General features: G+C 39.8%; 1 protein-coding gene across 1 annotated transcript; it reads left to right on the forward strand.

Annotated features, from left to right (window-relative positions):
• The first annotated feature begins 1,302 nt into the window (after positions 1-1,302).
• Positions 1,303-19,688, forward strand: dpydb (dihydropyrimidine dehydrogenase b). Its single transcript, XM_079347279.1, has 25 exons — positions 1,303-1,505; positions 3,538-3,648; positions 3,790-3,872; positions 4,563-4,650; positions 4,803-4,964; positions 5,375-5,571; positions 7,104-7,185; positions 7,524-7,611; positions 8,293-8,400; positions 8,931-9,100; positions 9,183-9,393; positions 11,707-11,891; positions 12,544-12,759; positions 14,042-14,206; positions 15,193-15,261; positions 15,348-15,431; positions 15,515-15,635; positions 15,770-15,889; positions 16,791-16,933; positions 17,358-17,412; positions 17,577-17,698; positions 18,114-18,263; positions 18,369-18,431; positions 18,758-18,835; positions 18,938-19,688. The coding sequence occupies exons 1-25, from the start codon at positions 1,476-1,478 to the stop codon at positions 19,100-19,102; spliced, it is 3,066 nt and encodes a 1,021-aa protein (XP_079203405.1). The 5' UTR covers positions 1,303-1,475; the 3' UTR covers positions 19,103-19,688.
• Positions 19,689-20,039: the final 351 nt, after the last annotated feature.

Raw genomic sequence — 20,039 nt, forward strand, 5'->3', positions numbered from 1 at the left:
CATCAATACTTCAATATTAAGTGGGCAACCAGAACCTGCAGAGAGCTTCGACCGCTGCGAGCGAGTGACAGCAAATGTTTCAAAGTGATTTTTGAGAGGAAACTAAAAGGATCCTGTGGAAGAAATGGAGAGCGATCAGAATATGAGAAAAAGAACATCGAGATGAAGAAGGGAGTTCAGCTGTGAGCCCGCCTCAAATCATTTGATTTGAGAAACCCGATAAGATGAAAGAGAAGAAAAACTCATTAGCACTCCATTTAGACCAGAGGTGTCCAAAGTGCGACCCGGGGGCCATTTGTGGCCCTTGAGGGGATTTTTTTTTTTTGCAGCCCGCGACTTCAATCGAAGAATCTAAAGATTTTGCGAGGTCTGAAAGATATTCATAGAATAGAAAATGTTCAATACAATGTTTGTTTTTTTTCTATCGTTTTTTCACAGTTTGATTATTTTCCACATTGTTGTTAAATGTGAAAATGAACCTTTACATATTCTTTTGCAAACAAGCAGACTGTTTAATCATTTAGTAATCTGAGCTAAATACAGAAAACATTAACCATGTTACTCACCTGATTCTGAGAAGAAGACAAAACTGTATTTTTTAATCAAACCTGTTGCCCATGAGCGATTCCAACACGACAGTTTTGGACCACAGGAAAAAAAGTTTGAACACTGATCTACACCTTAATGACCTCTTTCTCTGAAGTAATAGTTTCAAAAGGGTTTGCAATAACAACCTTCTGACTGGCTGGAGGGACTTGGTTTAGAAACCGGATGTTCGCCGGCTCAAGTCCCCGTGCGGACCAAATATAGAAATTGGCCTGGCACTGCTGGGGTGCCCTTGCCCAAATCACTGAATCCCCCCAGCTCCGGAGCGCCTGCCGGGGGCATCTCCGTCACTCTGACGTCACTCTATTAGTGCATGTCCGTAGGATCCTGTTTGTGCATGTATCAGCCTGTGAGTGTGGTTCATGATTAACAGTGTCATTTCCCTTTCGACGATCAATAAAGTAAATCTGAATCCTGTAAATGTTACTGAGCAGAGTGAAGGTCCACCCTGAGTTACAGTACATCTGAAGAGTCTTTGAGGCAGGAAGGAGTTAAAACAGATGTATGTGTGTTTGCAGGGCCCCTCTCACCCGCCTCATTAGGTGGAGTTTGAACCTCAATGTTTAAAGTTATTGTTTAATTTGTCCAGAGCTCAGGTGCAATGCACGCAGGCACCTGTCCACTGCCCAGCGCCTCTGAACTTCGACCCGGAGAGACTCGCTCTTCCTTATCAATAGATTAGTTGAGTGGAAAAAAACGTGTTTTTAAGCAGTCCTCTTGTTAACTAACTGTGCAGTGCTGATAAGAGCAGGCAGAGCTCCGATTACTCCACTGAGAAGAAGAAGAGGAAGAAGAGCATCCCCGTCAGTGTGTCGGATTCACAAACGCAGATCTTAAAGCTTTTAAAGACCCAACCGAGGAGAAGCATCATGTTAAGTAAAGATCTTCCAGACATAGAGGTAAACTGCTGTTTCTATTTTTCATTTAGTTTTCAGCACTTTGTCTGCATTGGATATCTGCAGCTTAGACTCAACCACATTCATCTGACAAACAGATCATTAGCGCTTCAAGCTGTTTTAATAGATGAACACAAAATTATACATTCTCTAAACATCTATGAATGGTTGAAGAGGGTCGATGTGAGATGTGTAAATATCTGTATTCTTGTGTCAGGATTTTGATGAATTTTAAAGGAAGTCTGGACTGTTGGAAAGATCAGTGAACGGAGTCTCTATAAATGAGATGACATCATATTTCAACATTGAAGATATCAGAGGAGCTTTTATATGTCCAAAGAGGATTGATACATTCTGAGTTTACAGGTTTGCACCCAACACTTTTAACAGAAGTGTGCTGTAAACTGATTATGGACCAGGAGTAGATTTGACACTAAAATCTGCAGACAGCTGGTGGAGACCAATATAAATGTGTGTAAGATTTCTCTATCCATGTTAGTCCTGATCAGAGTTCTGTTTCAATGAAGACCTGACAAAGAAATACACAGTTTCAACAACCCTCAAACACAAACAGAACATGTTTCATCATAAGGAAATCATCACTGTAAACAGCTGCATACAGACCCTTTATATTTAAGATTTAATGTTGGAAGCAAAAAATAAGTCCATGAGCGACGGATGTGGACGCCATCCTTCAGAATGAAAAGAGAGAAGGTCATTCCTAGGATCGCTTTGTAAAGGCAGATTTTAAAAGTTGACTTTAGACTTTAAAGAGGAATCGAGTTTGTAATATTACACTGAGAATACTAAGAAAACAAACACGAGCCCTTCTTTCTTCTACAACACTTCACGTTGCCTCTGTAGGGATTAGAAGAAATAAATCCATATTATGCATGTTACAGCTTTATGGGCTTGTGCAACATACCATGTGCTGTGTTGTACAACCTGTAGATAAGTGACGCATGATCCGAGTGAAGGTTTGAGTCTGCACACACACACACACACACACACACACACACACACACACACACACACACACACACACACACACACACACACAGATGGAGCAATAGATTAAGGTCCGAAAGTCTGGACTGAACTCTTCTCTATGTTGTGATTCTGACACAATAATGTAAGTCCAGAGTAACATGCAGGATATATGTTAGACTGATTTAACCTCAGCCAATAATTAACACCTCAAAACAGATTTTTATGATTTCCTGATCCCAATAGATTGTGTTATTATTATTTCATGTGTTTTACTCTGTGAAGCACTTTGGTCCACTTCACTCATTTTAGATTATAGATAATGATGACTTATTACAGGGCCCTGGATATTCACGATCATCAATGAAGTGTGTCATTATGTCATCACAGCTAATCTGGAATAATCCTAAAGAATCAGTAAATATACATTCATGCAGCAGGTCACATAACCTTAGAGCAATGACATGACAGAAGCACAGCTATCTTATCAACTTGACCCCAACCAACCAAACATCGAAATTCCCAGAATGTTCCATCGTTTCAATGTTTTTGGCAGCAGGTGTGTGTGTGTGCACGTGTGTGTGTGTGTGTGCAGGTGTGTGTGTGTGTGTGCAGGTGTGTGTGTGTGCAGGTGTGTGTGTGTGTGTGTAGGTGTGTGGGTGCAGATGTGGGTGTGCGTGCGTGTGTTTGTTTGCACTTGTGTGTGTGTGTTCTGTATTGGGACAGATGTCATGTCTAAGCATCACGTGCAAGAATGTCAAATCTCAGCCCCTCAGTTTTTTAAGACAAATGTGCAAAAAATAAAACAGATATTTCAAAGTGAGAACTGAAGTAGTTCTTTCCTCGTTCATGGTTCAGCTGTTGCATTGTGACAGAAAAGGGATTTGTTCTTTTGACATAATAGGATATCTGATGATTTTGAGGTTTTTAAAAATGCAGTTTTTGTGTCATTCGTTCAGTCTGCTTTCAGGAGCAGCTGAGTAACTGACGAATTATCAATGAAAAGTGTTTCAGTGTGCTGACCCTTTTTTCATTTGATTACATGCAGGGCATCCTGGCTCTGAATCCCAGGGTGAAGACGCACGCTCAGATCATGTCCACAGAAAACAAGAAGAAAGAAAAAAAACACTGGAAGAGAAACCCTGAGCGGGGCTGCGACGTAAGACACTCAACATCTTCATCATGTTTAAGATGTGTCATCCTGTTTGTGTCCGTCACCCACCGAGCTGTCTTTCTTTGGTCCTTGTTTCTCTTAAACTTCTCTCAGTAATGTTCTTATTTCTTCCTTGTTTCATTTCAGTCTTGTGTTAAGTTAGAGAACAACTTTGATGATATCAAACATACGACACTGAGCGAGCGTGGGGCTCTGCGAGAAGCGCTCAGGTGAGTGAATCATTTATCTGAATTCATTTTGTATAGATGCCACTCACAACAAAAAACTTATTATTAGCAGATCAAATGTGATGAGTTGCACCAACATGAAAGAACAAGTAGATCATGTCTGAGCTGCGTAATGAGAATACATTTGTCACACAAGCAGCTCGCTAAAAGAATGACTCTCGCTATGCTCCGTGAACCACACGTCCGTTTGGCTTCAGAGTGATTGGCGTGATATTTTGCACGGACGTTAATCATTCCCAGATCAGTGGAATGATCCTTCGTGAATCCTGTAAATATTTCTTTAGGTTTCCCAGGAGGTTGGTTTTAGTGAGTTAAATTCAGAAGTACTGTTTGAGAGCTGGCACGTACATTCAAAATGATTTGTGATCCGTTTGGTGTTCATGGCTATTTCACTCGCTCAGCACTTGATTATAAGCCAAAAACAACAAAACTATTCGCCTGAGCTGCACTTATTTCAAATGCTAACAAGCACATGTTGGTATAATACATTCAAACTAAAATCATTGTAAACAATCATCTGTATCTGCTGTCACTAGTTAAAGAACCAAGAACAACAGTGTGTGATAATACTGCTGTATTTTGTTCTTGAACATGTATGATTTGAATGATTTTTTTTAATTTACATTTCTCATTTTGCTAAACCCTCAAAGTGAAAGTCAAATCTGTGTTTAGGTGTCTAAAATGTGCAGATGCTCCTTGTCAGAAGAGTTGCCCGACTAACCTGGACATCAAGTCATTCATCACAAGCATCTCTAATAAGGTAAAAATGTATATACATGAAAAGGGCATCCATGCAATCATCGACTTAGCTCAGAGGAAGTTTGAGAACGAAACACTGAATAAAGAGCAGTAAGATGTGAAGACAGGTGTGTGTGCTGTTTTATCATTCGTGTCTGTTTGTGTGGATACTAGAACTACTACGGAGCAGCACGGGCGATCCTCTCCGACAACCCCTTAGGCTTGACCTGTGGGATGGTGTGTCCCACATCCGAGCTGTGTGTGGGGGGCTGCAACTTATACGCTTCAGAGGAGGGGCCTATTAACATCGGAGGGTTGCAGCAGTTTGCTACTGAGGTAAAACTGCTGCCAAGCTATTCTCCATCAAACATTGAACAAGCTGTCTCACCTGTATTTATATTATTGTTCTATAACAACTAAATTAACCATTCAACGCTTCTGTGTGTACATCTGAGTTCTCACTTTGAGTTCGATCAGTCATTCAGTTTTTATTAAGGTGAATTTTAATGTTAGACGTGTCATTATTAAGGAAATAAAACATTAACCAAATCTTTTTCATTGAAGGTATGCATGTGATGTTGTTCTCAGCGTATGTTGAGTCTATGGCTCTGTGTTTTCTGTTTGTCTTTCACCTGCAAACCAAATGTCCCCTGTGGGTCAATAAAGTTGAAGTGTGTGTGTGTGTGTGTGTGTGTGTGTGTGTGTGTGTGTGTGTGTGTGTGTGTGTGTGTGTTTTGTCTTCTTAGGTGTTTAGTAAGATGGGCATCCCTCAAATCAGAAATCCTGAACTCCCTCCAGCCAATGAAATGCCAGAGTCCTTCCACAGCCCTATAGCTCTGATTGGTTGTGGCCCAGCATCAGTCAGCTGTGCGTCCTTCCTGGCTCGTCTTGGATACGATAACATCACCGTGTTCGAGAAACAGAAGTACATTGGAGGACTGAGGTAACAGGATCCACCTGTTTATAATATTATAAACTGTCTCCAGGTTTCTGCTGTGCTTCTGACCTTTGACCTTTGGGCTGAGCTCTTAAAGATTATCCATTAGAGATAACATTTTGTTCAGTGTCCTCTTCTCTGCCACCGCTGTGAATGAGACAAAGTGTTTTGAAACAAGGTTTAAAGAATATATATATTTTTATTTTATTCTATCGTCACCATCAGCAACAATATCAAAGACAAAATCAATATTATCTGTTACAATTCTGCCGACTTCAAAAGTACCTCGGAAAGCCCAAACTTGTTGGCCTGCCACTCTCCCGAATCATTAAGAGTCCAAGCTTGTCTATTTTATACAAAAAGTCTCAAATGATAAGAGGGAGATCAGTGAGACCATCAGAACCGCTGCTTCCCAGGTACCTTCACTTTGTTCAATCCTTTAACTCACACCGATAATAACACGTGACCTTGATATGATAGTTTCATATCATCATAACCAACATTATCCATAGCCACAATAGACATAGAGTGGAATAATTTACATTACCCTGAAGGAGGCAGTCAAACCCCAAAACCAAAACAGAAAGCAAAACAAAGTGAACAAAAGGAAGAAAAACAATGCAGACAGTAATCAAAACAAAGCATGTTAAACCACTAATGCTTCATGGTTTGCATAGCAGTGGTATGAGAACACATGGGAGTGGATCATTGCACCAAGTGAAGAGGTGAATATTGAGAAGAGAAACCTTGAGGCGCGTCTGTGATACGTTGTAGGTTTTGGAGCCTTCTCCTTTCAAAGACACTCTCAAACAGTGGTTCTGAACTGGTCTATCCAAAGGACCCAGCACCAACTCCTTCAACCTCAGATGGTACACAACATGTGAAGGAACAACATCCACATGTTTTAAGAGTGCTTCATGGACGCTTTGACACATCCTGGGATACCAAGATCAGAGAGAGTGAAGTGAGGATTTGGAGGGTTCACTGTGTAAAGATGGCGCAAGATGGAGTGACCAGAAGCTCTCGCCAAATACAAAGGTTGTGTTACAAGGCGTTTGGAGGCGAGGCACAAGAAGCTGTTGCCCTTCTGCCACAATGCTGTAACATAGCTCTGCCTTCATCAGAATCTGAATGACTATGTTTAAAGGACTTTAACTTCAGCCTGTGCTCTCTCAGTACAACGTAAACATTAAATAAAAACAACTATAAAAATAAAACAGGTGATTAACGACTAATGTGTACAAGACTTGACTTCATCATGCCTTTGTACGTCTACATTGATTCCACAGTGGTGTAAGACTGGTGTCCCAGAGTGTGATTACACATTGCATTATGTGCATCTCTGCCTTTTAAAGGGAGTCTGCCTTGTCTCTGTTCTGTCCTTTCCTCAGAGGCCAGAGCAGCACCGTTGTGCCTCCGGGACTTTTACACTACATTACATACAGGGACTGCCTTGAACTGGCCATACATAAAGGGCTACTGCTAAAGAAATAAACACAAAAAGAACTCCACATTTACAATGTGTTTGTCTCCTGCAGCACGGCAGAAATCCCTCAGTTCCGGCTTCCCTATGAGGTGGTCCAGTTTGAAATAAACCTGATGAAGGACATGGGGGTCAAGGTGAAGACCAAAAGGCTTTTTTTAATGCTTTAAGTGTTCATGTGTGTGTGTGTGTGTGTGTGTGTGTGTGTGTGTGTGTGTGTGTATGTGTGTATGTGTGTGTGTGTGTGTGTGTTTTAGATTGTTCATTCATGAAGTTTACTCTTGGTTGTTAGAAATGTTTTTATAAATTATATAAATGTATGACGAGATACATGTAAGATGTATTATAAGTACCATTTTGAATTAAAGTATAAAGAATGATTATTTGTATTCATTGTGTTGAACATGTTCATGACAATGTTTTTGGAGCTTTCTGTAATGATCTTATGAAACGTGTTTCTTTGTGGATAATCCAGGTCCTATGTGAGAAGGGCCTCGGTATCAATGGAATGACCTTGACCTCCCTGAAGGACGAAGGGTTTAAGGCTGTTTTCATTGGGATTGGTGAGCTTGAATCGTGCTATAAATACACAGTCCATGTGTTTGACCTTTGAATGCTAAGACGCTTTATTTCAGTAAACGTGTGTGAGACCTTGTTTTAATGTTAAACATTAAAGGTCCCATATTCTTCTTTGTCTGGTTTTATTTGCTCTTTAGTCTGTTTTCAGGTGTCTTCTGCATGTTCAGGCACATCTATGTGCAAAAATTAAAGTCCTTGGAAATACAGCTTCTCCCACCTCCTTCTGTTAGCCGTAGTAATAGCTGCTTGGTCTCCATGAAAATATGTGTTGTGAAATCACAAACCCACGAGGTCACTGATCCAAGCCCATTGGCTCATTGTAGCAAGCGCAACCTTCCCTGGGACTGACTGTAGCGTTCCCAATATGGTAAAAGGGGCGGGACATATCTGAGAACAAAGGTGAACGACTGACCAATTACGAGAGAGCAGATCAGCCGACCAATCAGATCAGACTTGGCACAGGTGGGGAATCTGAGTGTTAGAAACAGGGGCAGATGAAAACAGACATTTTTCAAACATTAGTGATTGTGAACATACTTTAATAAACACATGAATTTGATACATGAACCCCAAAAAGGGCAGAATATGGGACCTTTAAACGGTCAATTTAAAAAGTTATGAAAATAAACCCAACAATGCATTTGTTTTTGTTTCTGTGTCTCCAGGTCTCCCTCAGGCCAACAGGGCCAAGATCTTCAATGATTTAACCATGGATCAAGGTTTCTTCACCTCCAAAGACTTCCTACCCATGGTGGCCTCAGCCAGCAAGAAAGGTACTGATGTGAACACACACACACACACACACACACACACACACACACACACACACACACACACACACACACACACACACTCGGCCCATGGTAAGAAAGTTCATTTTTTTGTTTTGATTTGTGTTTTGTGTTGGGGGGTTTTGATCCAGGTTTTACTGACAAAATACTATAAATGATGTGTTTACTTTGTACAATATCTACGTCAGTGCTGTCCCTGTTTGGAGAGGGGGGAAAGGCCAGAGTTTCTACACAGAGCTAAGCTATGGCCCTGGTCAAAAGTACAGATTACACTGAGCTAAAATGACATCAACCCTACACTATTCACAAAGATCCCATGTCAAGTCAACCATTTTTCTGGAGAGGATTATGAAACACCCACAGCAAACAATGAAGCTGGAACATGAAATGTTCCTTTAATGCAGTACATCTAACAGGGTGTAATGAGCTCAGTGGGTTTAGAGTTAGTTTGTATATTACAAGGTTTATCAGGTTAACATCATGTCAGAGGCCATGTCTCTTTGTCTCTGTAGGTATGTGTCAGTGTCGCTCCTCTCTGCCGGAGATGAGAGGCATGGTGATCGTTCTCGGGGCCGGGGACACTGCGTTTGACTGTGCCACCTCAGCTCTTCGCTGTGGAGCCAGAAGAGTCTATGTGTGCTTCAGGAAGGGATTCACCAACATCAGGGCTGTTCCTGAGGAGGTACACATAAGGGTTTGACAGATACTGTATACAGACAAGTGCATATATAGAGAGTGTTAAATAAAGGGCTTTATTCTGTCAGATGGAGTTGGCCAAGGAGGAAAAGTGCGAGTTCCTGCCGTTCCTCTCTCCTCGCGAGGTCATCATGAAAAATGGTCGTGTTGCTGGATTACAGTTCTGTCGCACTGAGCAGACCGAGGGAGGTGATTGGCTGGAGGATGAGGACCAAGTCGTCAGGCTGAAGGCTGATTACATCATTAGTGCCTTTGGGTCTATCCTCAACGAGCCGCAAGGTGATTCATGATCTGTTGAGTAAATGAGCAACAGTGTTTGTTTCCATGCTGCAATTTATTTGTATTACATACATTAATGTATGTAATACATATATGCATGCATGCATATATGTATTACATACATTAATGTATGTAATACATATATGCATGCATGCATATATGTATTACATACATTAATGTATGTAATACATATATGCATGCATGCATATATGTATGTATGTATATGTATGTATGTACTGTATGTATGTATGTGTGTATGCATGCATGAATGTATGTATGTACTGTATGTATGTATGTATGTACTGTATGTATGTGTGTATGTATGCATGTATGTATGTATGTATGTACTGTATGTATGTGTGTATGCATGCATGAATGTATGTATGTATGTACTGTATGTATGTGTGTATGCATGCATGAATGTATGTATGTACTGTATGTATGTGTGTATGTATGCATGTATGTATGTACTGTATGTATGTGTGTATGTATGCATGTATGTATGTATGTATGTACTGTATGTATGTGTGTATGCATGCATGAATGTATGTATGTATGTATGTATGTACTGTATGTATGTGTGTATGCATGCATGAATGTATGTATGTATGTACTGTATGTATGTGTGTATGTATGCATGTATGTATGTATGTATGTATGTACTGTATGTATGTGTGTATGTATGCATGTATGTATGTATGTACTGTATGTATGTATGTATGTACTGTATGTATGTGTGTATGTATGCATGTATGTATGTATGTATGTACTGTATGTATGTGTGTATGCATGCATGAATGTATGTATGTATGTACTGTATGTATGTGTGTATGCATGCATGAATGTATGTATGTACTGTATGTATGTGTGTATGTATGCATGTATGTATGTACTGTATGTATGTGTGTATGTATGCATGTATGTATGTATGTATGTACTGTATGTATGTGTGTATGCATGCATGAATGTATGTATGTATGTATGTATGTACTGTATGTATGTGTGTATGCATGCATGAATGTATGTATGTATGTACTGTATGTATGTGTGTATGTATGCATGTATGTATGTATGTATGTATGTACTGTATGTATGTGTGTATGTATGCATGTATGTATGTATGTATGTATGTATGTACTGTATGTATGTGTGTATGTATGCATGTATGTATGTACTGTATGTATGTGTGTATGTATGCATGTATGTATGTATGTATGTACTGTATGTATGTGTGTATGCATGCATGAATGTATGTATGTATGTATGTATGTACTGTATGTATGTGTGTATGCATGCATGAATGTATGTATGTATGTACTGTATGTATGTGTGTATGTATGCATGTATGTATGTATGTATGTATGTACTGTATGTATGTGTGTATGTATGCATGTATGTATGTATGTATGTATGTATGTACTGTATGTATGTGTGTATGCATGCATGAATGTATGTATGTACTGTATGTATGTGTGTATGTATGCATGTATGTATGTATGTATGTATGTACTGTATGTATGTGTGTATGCATGCATGAATGTATGTATGTATGTATGTGTGTATGCATGCATGAATGTATGTATGTACTGTATGTATGTGTGTATGTATGCATGTATGTATGTATGTATGTACTGTGTGTATGTATGCATGTATGTATGTATGTATGTATGTATGTACTGTATGTATGTGTGTATGCATGCATGAATGTATGTATGTACTGTATGTATGCATGTATGTATGTATGTATATGACTATATATGTTTGTTTGTTTGTATGTATGTACTGTATATATGTATGCTTTTATGTTTATATGTATGTATGTATTTGTATGTATGTATGTATGCATGTGTGTGTGTATGTATGCATGTACTGTATATTTGTATGTATGTATGTATAAATTTGTATGTATGTATGTATGTATGTATGTATGTATGTATGTATGTATGTATGTATGTGTGTGTGTGTATGTATGTATGCATGCATGTACTGTATGTATGCATGTATGTATGTATGTGTGTACAGTATGTTTGCGTGGTGGTGGTAAAAGAAGTAACTATGACACAGTAAAACTCAAACAACAAACAAACAAACAAACTATAGTCTATTTGTGCTCTTAACTTCACACCTGATGCTTCAGATGAACTAATTATTGATTGATTTTCTAATTAAATGTTTGCATCAGTTAATGAAAACTATCAGTGTGTGATTCAAGTGAGTCTGCAAGCTTTAGTTTTTGCTGAAAACTGAACTGCTCCAAATGCAACAAACACATGCACTCGTGCAGATTAAAATTCACATCTCGTCCTTCTTCAGTGACTCAGGCTATGGCTCCTGTCAAGCTGAACCGCTGGGGTACTCCAGAGGTGAACACAGACACGATGCAGACCAGTGAGCCCTGGGTGTTTGCAGGAGGAGACATCGCTGGTTTGGCAAACACCACGGTGGAGTCAGTCAACGATGGCAAGCAGGCCTCTTGGCATGTTCACAGATACATACAGGTACAATCATCTCTACTTAGATCTACTACACAGCTCATCCTGTAGCATATACAAGTTGTGTAGGAAGATGCAGCCGCAGTGATAGAAAAAAGCGACATCACTGTGTGTTTGAATGAATTCAAAACTCAAAGACAGCTCAGTTGACAAGTCAAAATTTATATGCAAGAAGTAAAATATCACCAAAGTAGTACTCGGGGGGGGGGGAAATACTCTTTTTATTAAAATTCATAAAATCGTAAATTTTCGAGACGTAAGTCACCTAAAGGCATCATCAGTCTGCTCATGTTGGTCTAGTTTTCAAAGATTATGTTTTTTTATCCTGCAGCTGGCTGGTCCACATTGAGCATGTAGATATATTGGTGTAGATATATGGAGAGGTTGTTGTCGTCAGCAGAGGGTTAACCTGCAAACAGTGATAGCTGTTTTTTTTTAAAACTTTTTTTCCAATTTTAGAATTAACTTTGCGCAAAACTACTATCTATCTGAAATAACTGTGTTGAAAATGTAACATGTGTTTTTACACATTGCCAGTGCAGCCACAGTTATGAGTAACGAGCCAAAGAGAGAGATAGAAAAATAGAAAACAGGTACTTCTTTTGGAAAATGTTTCATAAGTGACGTGGTTGAAACCTTTCTCTTCTCTTACTTGCAGTCCCTGCATGGACAGACAGTGGACCCAGTTCCTAAGCTGCCTTTGTTCTACAGCGCCATAGATCAGGTGGACATCAGCGTGGAAGTTTGTGGGATAAAGTTTCCAAACCCATTTGGCCTGGCCTCGGCCCCACCCACCACCAGCACAGCGATGATCAGAAGAGCTTTTGAACAAGGCTGGGGCTTCGCTCTGACCAAAACATTTGGGCTGGATAAAGTAGAGTTCACACAAACAAACACAAACTCACACTAACAATGTCAGCACCAAGCCGTCACTAAGAGTACAAGTGACAAGAAACACCAGATTAGGAAATATCCCAATCCAAATATATATTTTATATTCATTGAACAGCATATAGATATTTAATTTTACCTCGCTAAAATAATGTAAAGACTGCCCTTCGTTGGTTGCAGTTGTTTGTGTGGATGTCAGCAACAAGAAACAATTCAAACACTTTGTTTTGTTTGAGTGTACGGTATACTTCCAATAATAATCTTTTAATAATCCAATAAAGATGAATGCCTTCATGAATGCTTTTAAGTTTTATGAACATCTAAAACCAGAAGTTTATTTAAAAATCCAATCAGGCAATAAACTGCAGACAAACATCGCTCTGAATTTCTGCTATGAAGCAGATGACAAAAACCATCAAAACTAAAACTATGGCAAACAACCAAAAACAAACTTTACAACAAATAAATGAGAGCGACCCTTGAAGAGGGACGTGGCAGGTTAATCAACCGAAGACAGTAGGACATCGATCGCTACAGATTATATCTAAATAACAGCAGCTAACCATGAAAGGAAACGTCCAACAGACAAACGTTTCATTATTCTGCAAAGGATTTTTGAGTCTATATTAAGTTAAGGTTAAGAATGTCAATCACAGGGGCTGCTGGCACAGTGGTTAGTCCCCATGTATAGAGGCTATAGTCCTCAATGTGGATGGCCTGGGTTCAAATCCCCCCTGTGGCTCCTTTACCACAGGTCAATCCTCTCTCTCTCTCTCTCTCTCTCTCTCTCTCTCTCTCTCTCTGTCACAAGGCCAAAAAGCCCAAAAATAATAAACAAATAATAAATAAAGAGAATGTCAAGCACCACATTGTAAAGGCTAACATTTAGATTTCTTTGTCCAATTAAAAGTGTACTTTCCTGTACGGTAACGTCAGCTGAAATACAATGGTTTTATCTGAAGGGAATATAAATGACTTGCTCTATGAGTAAGATGTTTATAAGCATGTTTGCTCATATGAATGAAATCGAGTCTGATTCTGATTCCATCCAGCCAAACAAGATTCAAGATATTTGTTTGTCACATGCTCCTACGTGCAATAAACACGAGTGTATTCCTCTAAGATACTGACATAAATGACGTAAAATAAGAAATGTAATTATCCGTGTGCATCGTGTGTTTGATCTTGACGTGGTATTATTTGAGCTCTTTCACAGCCACTTATGTCAGTTCATCTGAGTGACTGCTTAAAATCTGTCCCTGCAGGACCTGGTGACCAACGTGTCCCCTCGTATTGTGCGTGGCACCACCTCAGGTAATGTGTATGGACCAGGCCAAGGCTCCTTCCTCAACATTGAGCTGATCAGTGAGAAGACAGCTGCCTACTGGTGTCAATCAGTAGAAGAACTGAAGAAAGACTTCCCCAATAATGTTAGTATCTTTTACCTATTTGTTTCTTCTTCCATTTACAAAAACAACATGAGAAGCATGATTAAGAAATGCAGGAATTTGTCAAATATGTTCATGTGACCTCAGAAGGCTGCAGATATCTTTAAATCTCTTTCAAATGCCCTGAAAATTACTTTCCAATGTCTGGTTGGACCCGGTGAGAGAAAGCAAAGTCAAATGCGTTCATGCTGACTTTTGGCGGACTTTTCTCCCAGTGACCCCATGGTGGAGTATTTTGAGTTATGAGAGTGCGTTCAAAACCGGCAATCTCACGCTTTAAAGAGGACATATTATACCCTATTTTTCACCTTTCAAACAGGCCCCCTGTGCTCTAAATGACACCTTTGTGTTTCTGAGCTTTGGTCCAAATATAACATGAATCAAGCAGCAGAGGAGGTTTGTGACCCTGTAGAAACCAGCTCTCTCTGAACGCTCCGTTTTGGTGTGTGTGTCTCTTTAAATGTAATAAGCCCCGCCCCCTGAGACATTACTCCTCTGTAGAGACAATAAAATAGCCGTCCTGATCAAAAGTTTATCTTAGCTGGAGGTGGAGTCTATGGGTGGAGATACCATGGGAGGGGAGGGCGATTTCAACTTCCAACTTGTGATGTCACAAACTGAGAAAATTTGAAACGGAGCGTTTTCTCTGAGTGGTAAGACAAACAAAGGACTGGACGGATTTATTTCACATGTTGTGGGTTGATAGACTCTCAGGTTACCAAAATACATGCTCAAAAACACTGTAAAGGTGGGTGATTCATAATGTGTCCCCTTTAATGTAATTGTTGAACGTTTCAAGGAAAGAATATCCCGATATTATCCAGAAAATGTTGAAAGTTCATGTGTGAAAGGGCTTACATGTTGGGCTGCACGTAGATCAACCTACAGTATGGTAATAGTTACCCGTGAAGCAGTGAGGCTCTTTAAAGTGAGACGTGAGATGTTTTTGACCCTTGTCTCTCTGTCAGGTGGTGATCTCCAGCATAATGTGCAGTTACAACAAGGAAGACTGGACAGAACTGGCCAAGATGGCCGAGGTGACTTACAAACTCAACTCAACTCTTCACATAATTTACAGACTATAGGACACACAGGTTTGGAAACATGTCAAATGTGTGTTTAGAAATCAGGAGCTGATGCACTGGAGCTGAACCTGTCTTGTCCTCATGGGATGGGTGAGAGAGGAATGGGACTGGCTTGTGGGCAGGTGATGTGTTATATTATAGAGGTCACCATCTAGTGTAGCTTTTACAAAATCTCTACATGCTGTTCATGCTTCTTTGTCATTAGGACCCTGTGTTGGTGCGTAACATCTGTCGGTGGGTCCGTGAAGCCACTTCCATTCCGTTTTTTGCCAAATTGACACCAAACGTGACCAATATTGTGGACATTGCAAAGGCTGCTCATGAAGGTAATCTTTTCCCTTCTTCTGATTTTGATTCAAAAGAATCTTTTTAAATCCCCAAAAACAGATTTTTGACGTTGTAATTATTATTTACTTTTAGCACACGTGTGGGTTGTCGTTATTGCTGAGTTGTTTTGTAGGTGGAGCAGATGGAGTAACAGCCACCAACACAGTGTCAGGTATGATGGGACTGAAGGCTGATGGCTCCCCCTGGCCGAGTGTTGGAAAGGGCAAACGCACCACGTACGGAGGGGTGTCTGGTAAGGACACACACAAACACAGACACAACACCTTGTAATTGTGAGTAACCAGTAAAGTAGTTATGGAGGGGTGCGTCCACGGGTTAACTTTTGTACTTGTAGCAAAACTCGAAGGGACTCAAATGATAAAAAGGGAATCATTAAAATAAAACAATTGAGGCCTCTCTACACCAAGCATGCACGAGCCCACACTCAAAGCATGAGCTGAAATCCACCTCTGGGCCAATGGCGCTATTGCATGTAAGGGGCGGGGCTTGTGAGGGGAGGGGGTGAGTGGACGGGCAGGATGCTACTTTCAAAATAATGCCAGTTTTTGAAAATTACCTGCCCTGCCTTTGAGCTCCAAAATCCTTTAAATCCCAACGTACAACTTCATGAAGTATTACTTTAGAGCATCTCAGTCTGGTGAATAACCACCACCTCTTGTTTCTCAGTCAGACTTTCTTTAGATGATGATATATCCAAGCCAAACCTGAGACAATCCTTATATCACGCTGTGAAACCCTCCAATCAGAGACACAAACCACAGAACGATAACAACATTTGGTTACAAGTCAGGATGTGTAGAGATAATACAGTCTGAAAGAAATAAGACATACTGTCAGTGTTTACAGACGATAACTGTCGTATTTGTACCATAATTCTGCCCTTGAACAATAATGTAAAATGTACAAACAATAACTGCAGAAAAGGTCAAATGTAAGATAATTTGGAAATTTCAATGTCCCAATAACCAAACTTTGTATATGATCACATGACTGAGACAGCGATTACATATTTACAACAACAGCCTGAACGGTTGAGACCTTTCTTGATTAAATCCATAAATTGAAGTTACTTAGAAATAGCAAGCTTCAAGTGAGACGCTTCACCAAACAGCTTACTATGACAATGTGTGCAGGTAACGCCATCAGACCTATCGCTCTCAGAGCAGTGTCGGCCATCGGCAGAGCTATCCCTGGTTTCCCAGTTTTGGCCACAGGAGGTATCGACTCAGCTGAGACTGGACTGCAGTTCCTCCATGCCGGGGCGTCGGTGTTACAGGTCAGTTTGAGACGGTGACAGGCTGGTGTGTGTCTCTGTGTGCTCTTTTATTATAAATTGATATTTAGTCAGTCACTTGTTATTTTGAACAGTACAAATGAAGCAGCGTATTGATGAAAACATTTTGTTTGAAGATTAAACTGCAGAAGGTTTTTAAAACGAGAAGCTCTAACTCACAAGCTAACTCTCTGAACATTACAGATTGAGAATAGAAGCAGTGACAAGTCTTTCATACAAATATAACAAGCCTTTGTTTTCAATGCAAACTTTTTTAACCGTTATGATCAGCGATCTATTATACTAATAAGGAATAAAATCTACACTTTATCAGCGAACAAGCACATTTAAAGGAAAATAAAAACCTGTGTTTGGTTTGATAATGTGTTTCTATGTGCGTTGATTTCCTTGTGTCTGATTATTAAAGGTGTGCAGTGCAGTACAGAATCAGGACTTCACAGTGATCGAGGATTACTGTGTGGGTAAGTAACTTACTTCCTGTCTCGTATTGTTACACTGCTACCAAAGTATCCTTAAGTTATCCATGCCTTAAGAGTCAAATATTAAGGTGTCATGCTCTCAGAGCTCCATATGGCTCCAGATGCCTCTAAAGATATTGACTGTTTGGATGAACGTGTGTGTTCAGGTCTGAAGGCCTTGTTGTACCTGAAGAGTCTGGACCTGAAGGACTGGGATGGTCAATCTCCTCCAACAGAGAAACATCAAAAAGGAAAACCAGTTCCAAGAATTGAAGAGCTTGTGGGAAAGGTGCCACTACCAATAATCGAACAGTTAGTTTTATATTGACGGCTCCGGCTCAGAGCAGCACTTCTTTGTACAGGTAGACCACGTGGGATGAGTGGAGACGCTGAGAAAACCCCACTGGCAAATTATGAAGGATACCTTTCAATGCTAAAGTTACATAGATGTGCTAAAACCTCCTTTAAAACATTTTCCCCTAAAGCTAAATTCAATTTTCGATTCGACCAAAGAGATTTAATGTTTTATTGATAATTATGAAACCAATAGTTGTTATGTGTATATTCATTCTGAAATGTTTAATACTCCTCAACAAGCATCACAACAGTTTCTGATGTTACACGACCACACATTTCAAAAACAAGTTCAACTGACTACGAGTGTGTGTGTGTGTGTGTGTGTGTGTGTGTGTGTGTTTACATAGAGCCTCCCTAGCTTTGGTCCGTACCTTCTCGAGAAGAAAGAGGCGGTTGCAGAGTACAAGAAACAGCTCATAGATGCTCGTGAAACTAACGGTGTTGAAGCCTCCGTTAGCCGAGTCAGCAACGCCAAAAAACCTGTTCCTGCTGTCAAGGTACAAAACACACAAAGACACACCACTTGTTCTTTACGTATACAGTGTGTGTGTGTGTGTGTGTGTGTGTGTGTGTGTTTGCTAATGTTTATGTTTGTATCGCAGGATGTCATTGCCAGAGCGCTGCGCTACATTGGAGCATACCAAGAACTAGACAACATAGAGCAGGTACCCATTTGTCTCTTTTCTATTTATAGCCATCTGATAGTTTGATAAGCTTAAGTATGATATGATGTGATATAATCAATAAAATAATATCATAATATAATATGAGCTTTCGACAGGCGTGAAGGTGGTACGGTGAGTCGGTAATAAACAAATGTTTTAAACAAAACGCTGAAGTGAAACAGGCGTACGCGCCATGAATGTGTTCCTTTTCCTTCTCCCACTGATAACTGGGACTTTTCAGAACGAGGCAGCTGTACTGATCTTCATGTTAAATAAGGATTACTCTAAGCTCATATAACAATAATTGCCCTCCCCTGTGTCCCCAGGTCCAGGCTCTGATAGATGAAGAAATGTGTATCAACTGTGGTAAATGTTACATGACCTGCAACGACTCTGGATACCAGGTAAGTCTGTCGGTTAGATAAAAACATTTCTCTCTGTTGTCTCTTTCACCATTTCCAAGACGTAACTGGTCCCATATTGTGACTGGCTCAATGTTTTTCCAGGCTATCGAGTTCGACCCAGAAACCCACCTTCCCATGGTGACGGACAGCTGTACGGGCTGCACTCTGTGCCTCAGTGTTTGCCCCATCATAGACTGCATCAAAATGGTTACCAGGACAACGCCTTACACACCAAAGAGGGGTGTGCCAATAAGTCCCGTCTACTAAAGGACAAACAAATACCAACATGTAATCACCACTTTGTGATAATGGAGACCAGATATTAGATTGATGTAATGAAATATGAATCTTCCTAATGATCTTTAGGTCATGAGAAAAATCTCTGTAAACATTATAAACATGCATTTAAAGTATTATTGATTGTGTAAAATATTACCTGCATATGTCATGTGTTGATTTTGGTCAACTGTAAATGGACCGAGCCTATCCACCCATCTGATCTAATAAACCTCATTTAATGTCACACACACACACACACACACACACACACACACACACACGCATTCATGGCAGAGACGTCCTTTGATTTTGACTTATACTCTGCCGAAGCTTTGGATTTGAACTATTGTACAACTGAACATGAAGCACTGAGAAACCTTTTTTAGGTCGAGGTGAATCTGTTGTTGATTAATATTAAATTTGACAGAAAGACCTTTAAACTGTATAAACATTTTTCGTTCAATGTAATGGGCTATTATTTGAATTTAATGTGCATTTAATTGTATTATAAAGAGGGTAAATGTATCTTTGATTGATCTATGATTCAAATAAAGTTTTGATATTGAGAAAATAATGTTTTTATACTGGAGCACAAACGCCATCATACTTGGAGGGAACAGTAGGACCAGGAGGTCACTGGTAGGTCACGTCCTGTCACACATATCTCAGACTTTGTGGATTATGCTGGGATGAAATTAAAATAGTTCTGACCTTCTTAAGGATGTGTCTTACATCTGGACAATAGTAATGGAAGTATTAAGAGCTTGAATGTTATGACTGACTTAAATCTGTCTGATTTTATTATTGGGTATGTCAGTAAACAGAGCAGAGATATGCCTAAATGTAAACTTTATTCTGCTTCTGATGATGATGAAATTGTTAACTTTCTGACTCCAGTCATTTGGGAGATCCACCATTTATTTTT

Source organism: Symphodus melops, assembly GCF_947650265.1.
Source record: "Symphodus melops genome assembly, chromosome: 7".
Classification (NCBI taxonomy): Eukaryota; Metazoa; Chordata; class Actinopteri; order Labriformes; family Labridae; genus Symphodus; species Symphodus melops.

Bases quoted from the DNA above. Each gene is read 5' to 3' on its own strand.
- dpydb (XM_079347279.1), top strand. From the start codon at position 1,476: ATGTTAAGTAAAGATCTTCCAGACATAGAG. The intron at 5,572-7,103 runs GTAACAGGATCC...TGTCTCCTGCAG, and splicing joins AAGTACATTGGAGGACTGAG to CACGGCAGAAATCCCTCAGT. The intron at 18,836-18,937 runs GTAAGTCTGTCG...ATGTTTTTCCAG, and splicing joins GCAACGACTCTGGATACCAG to GCTATCGAGTTCGACCCAGA.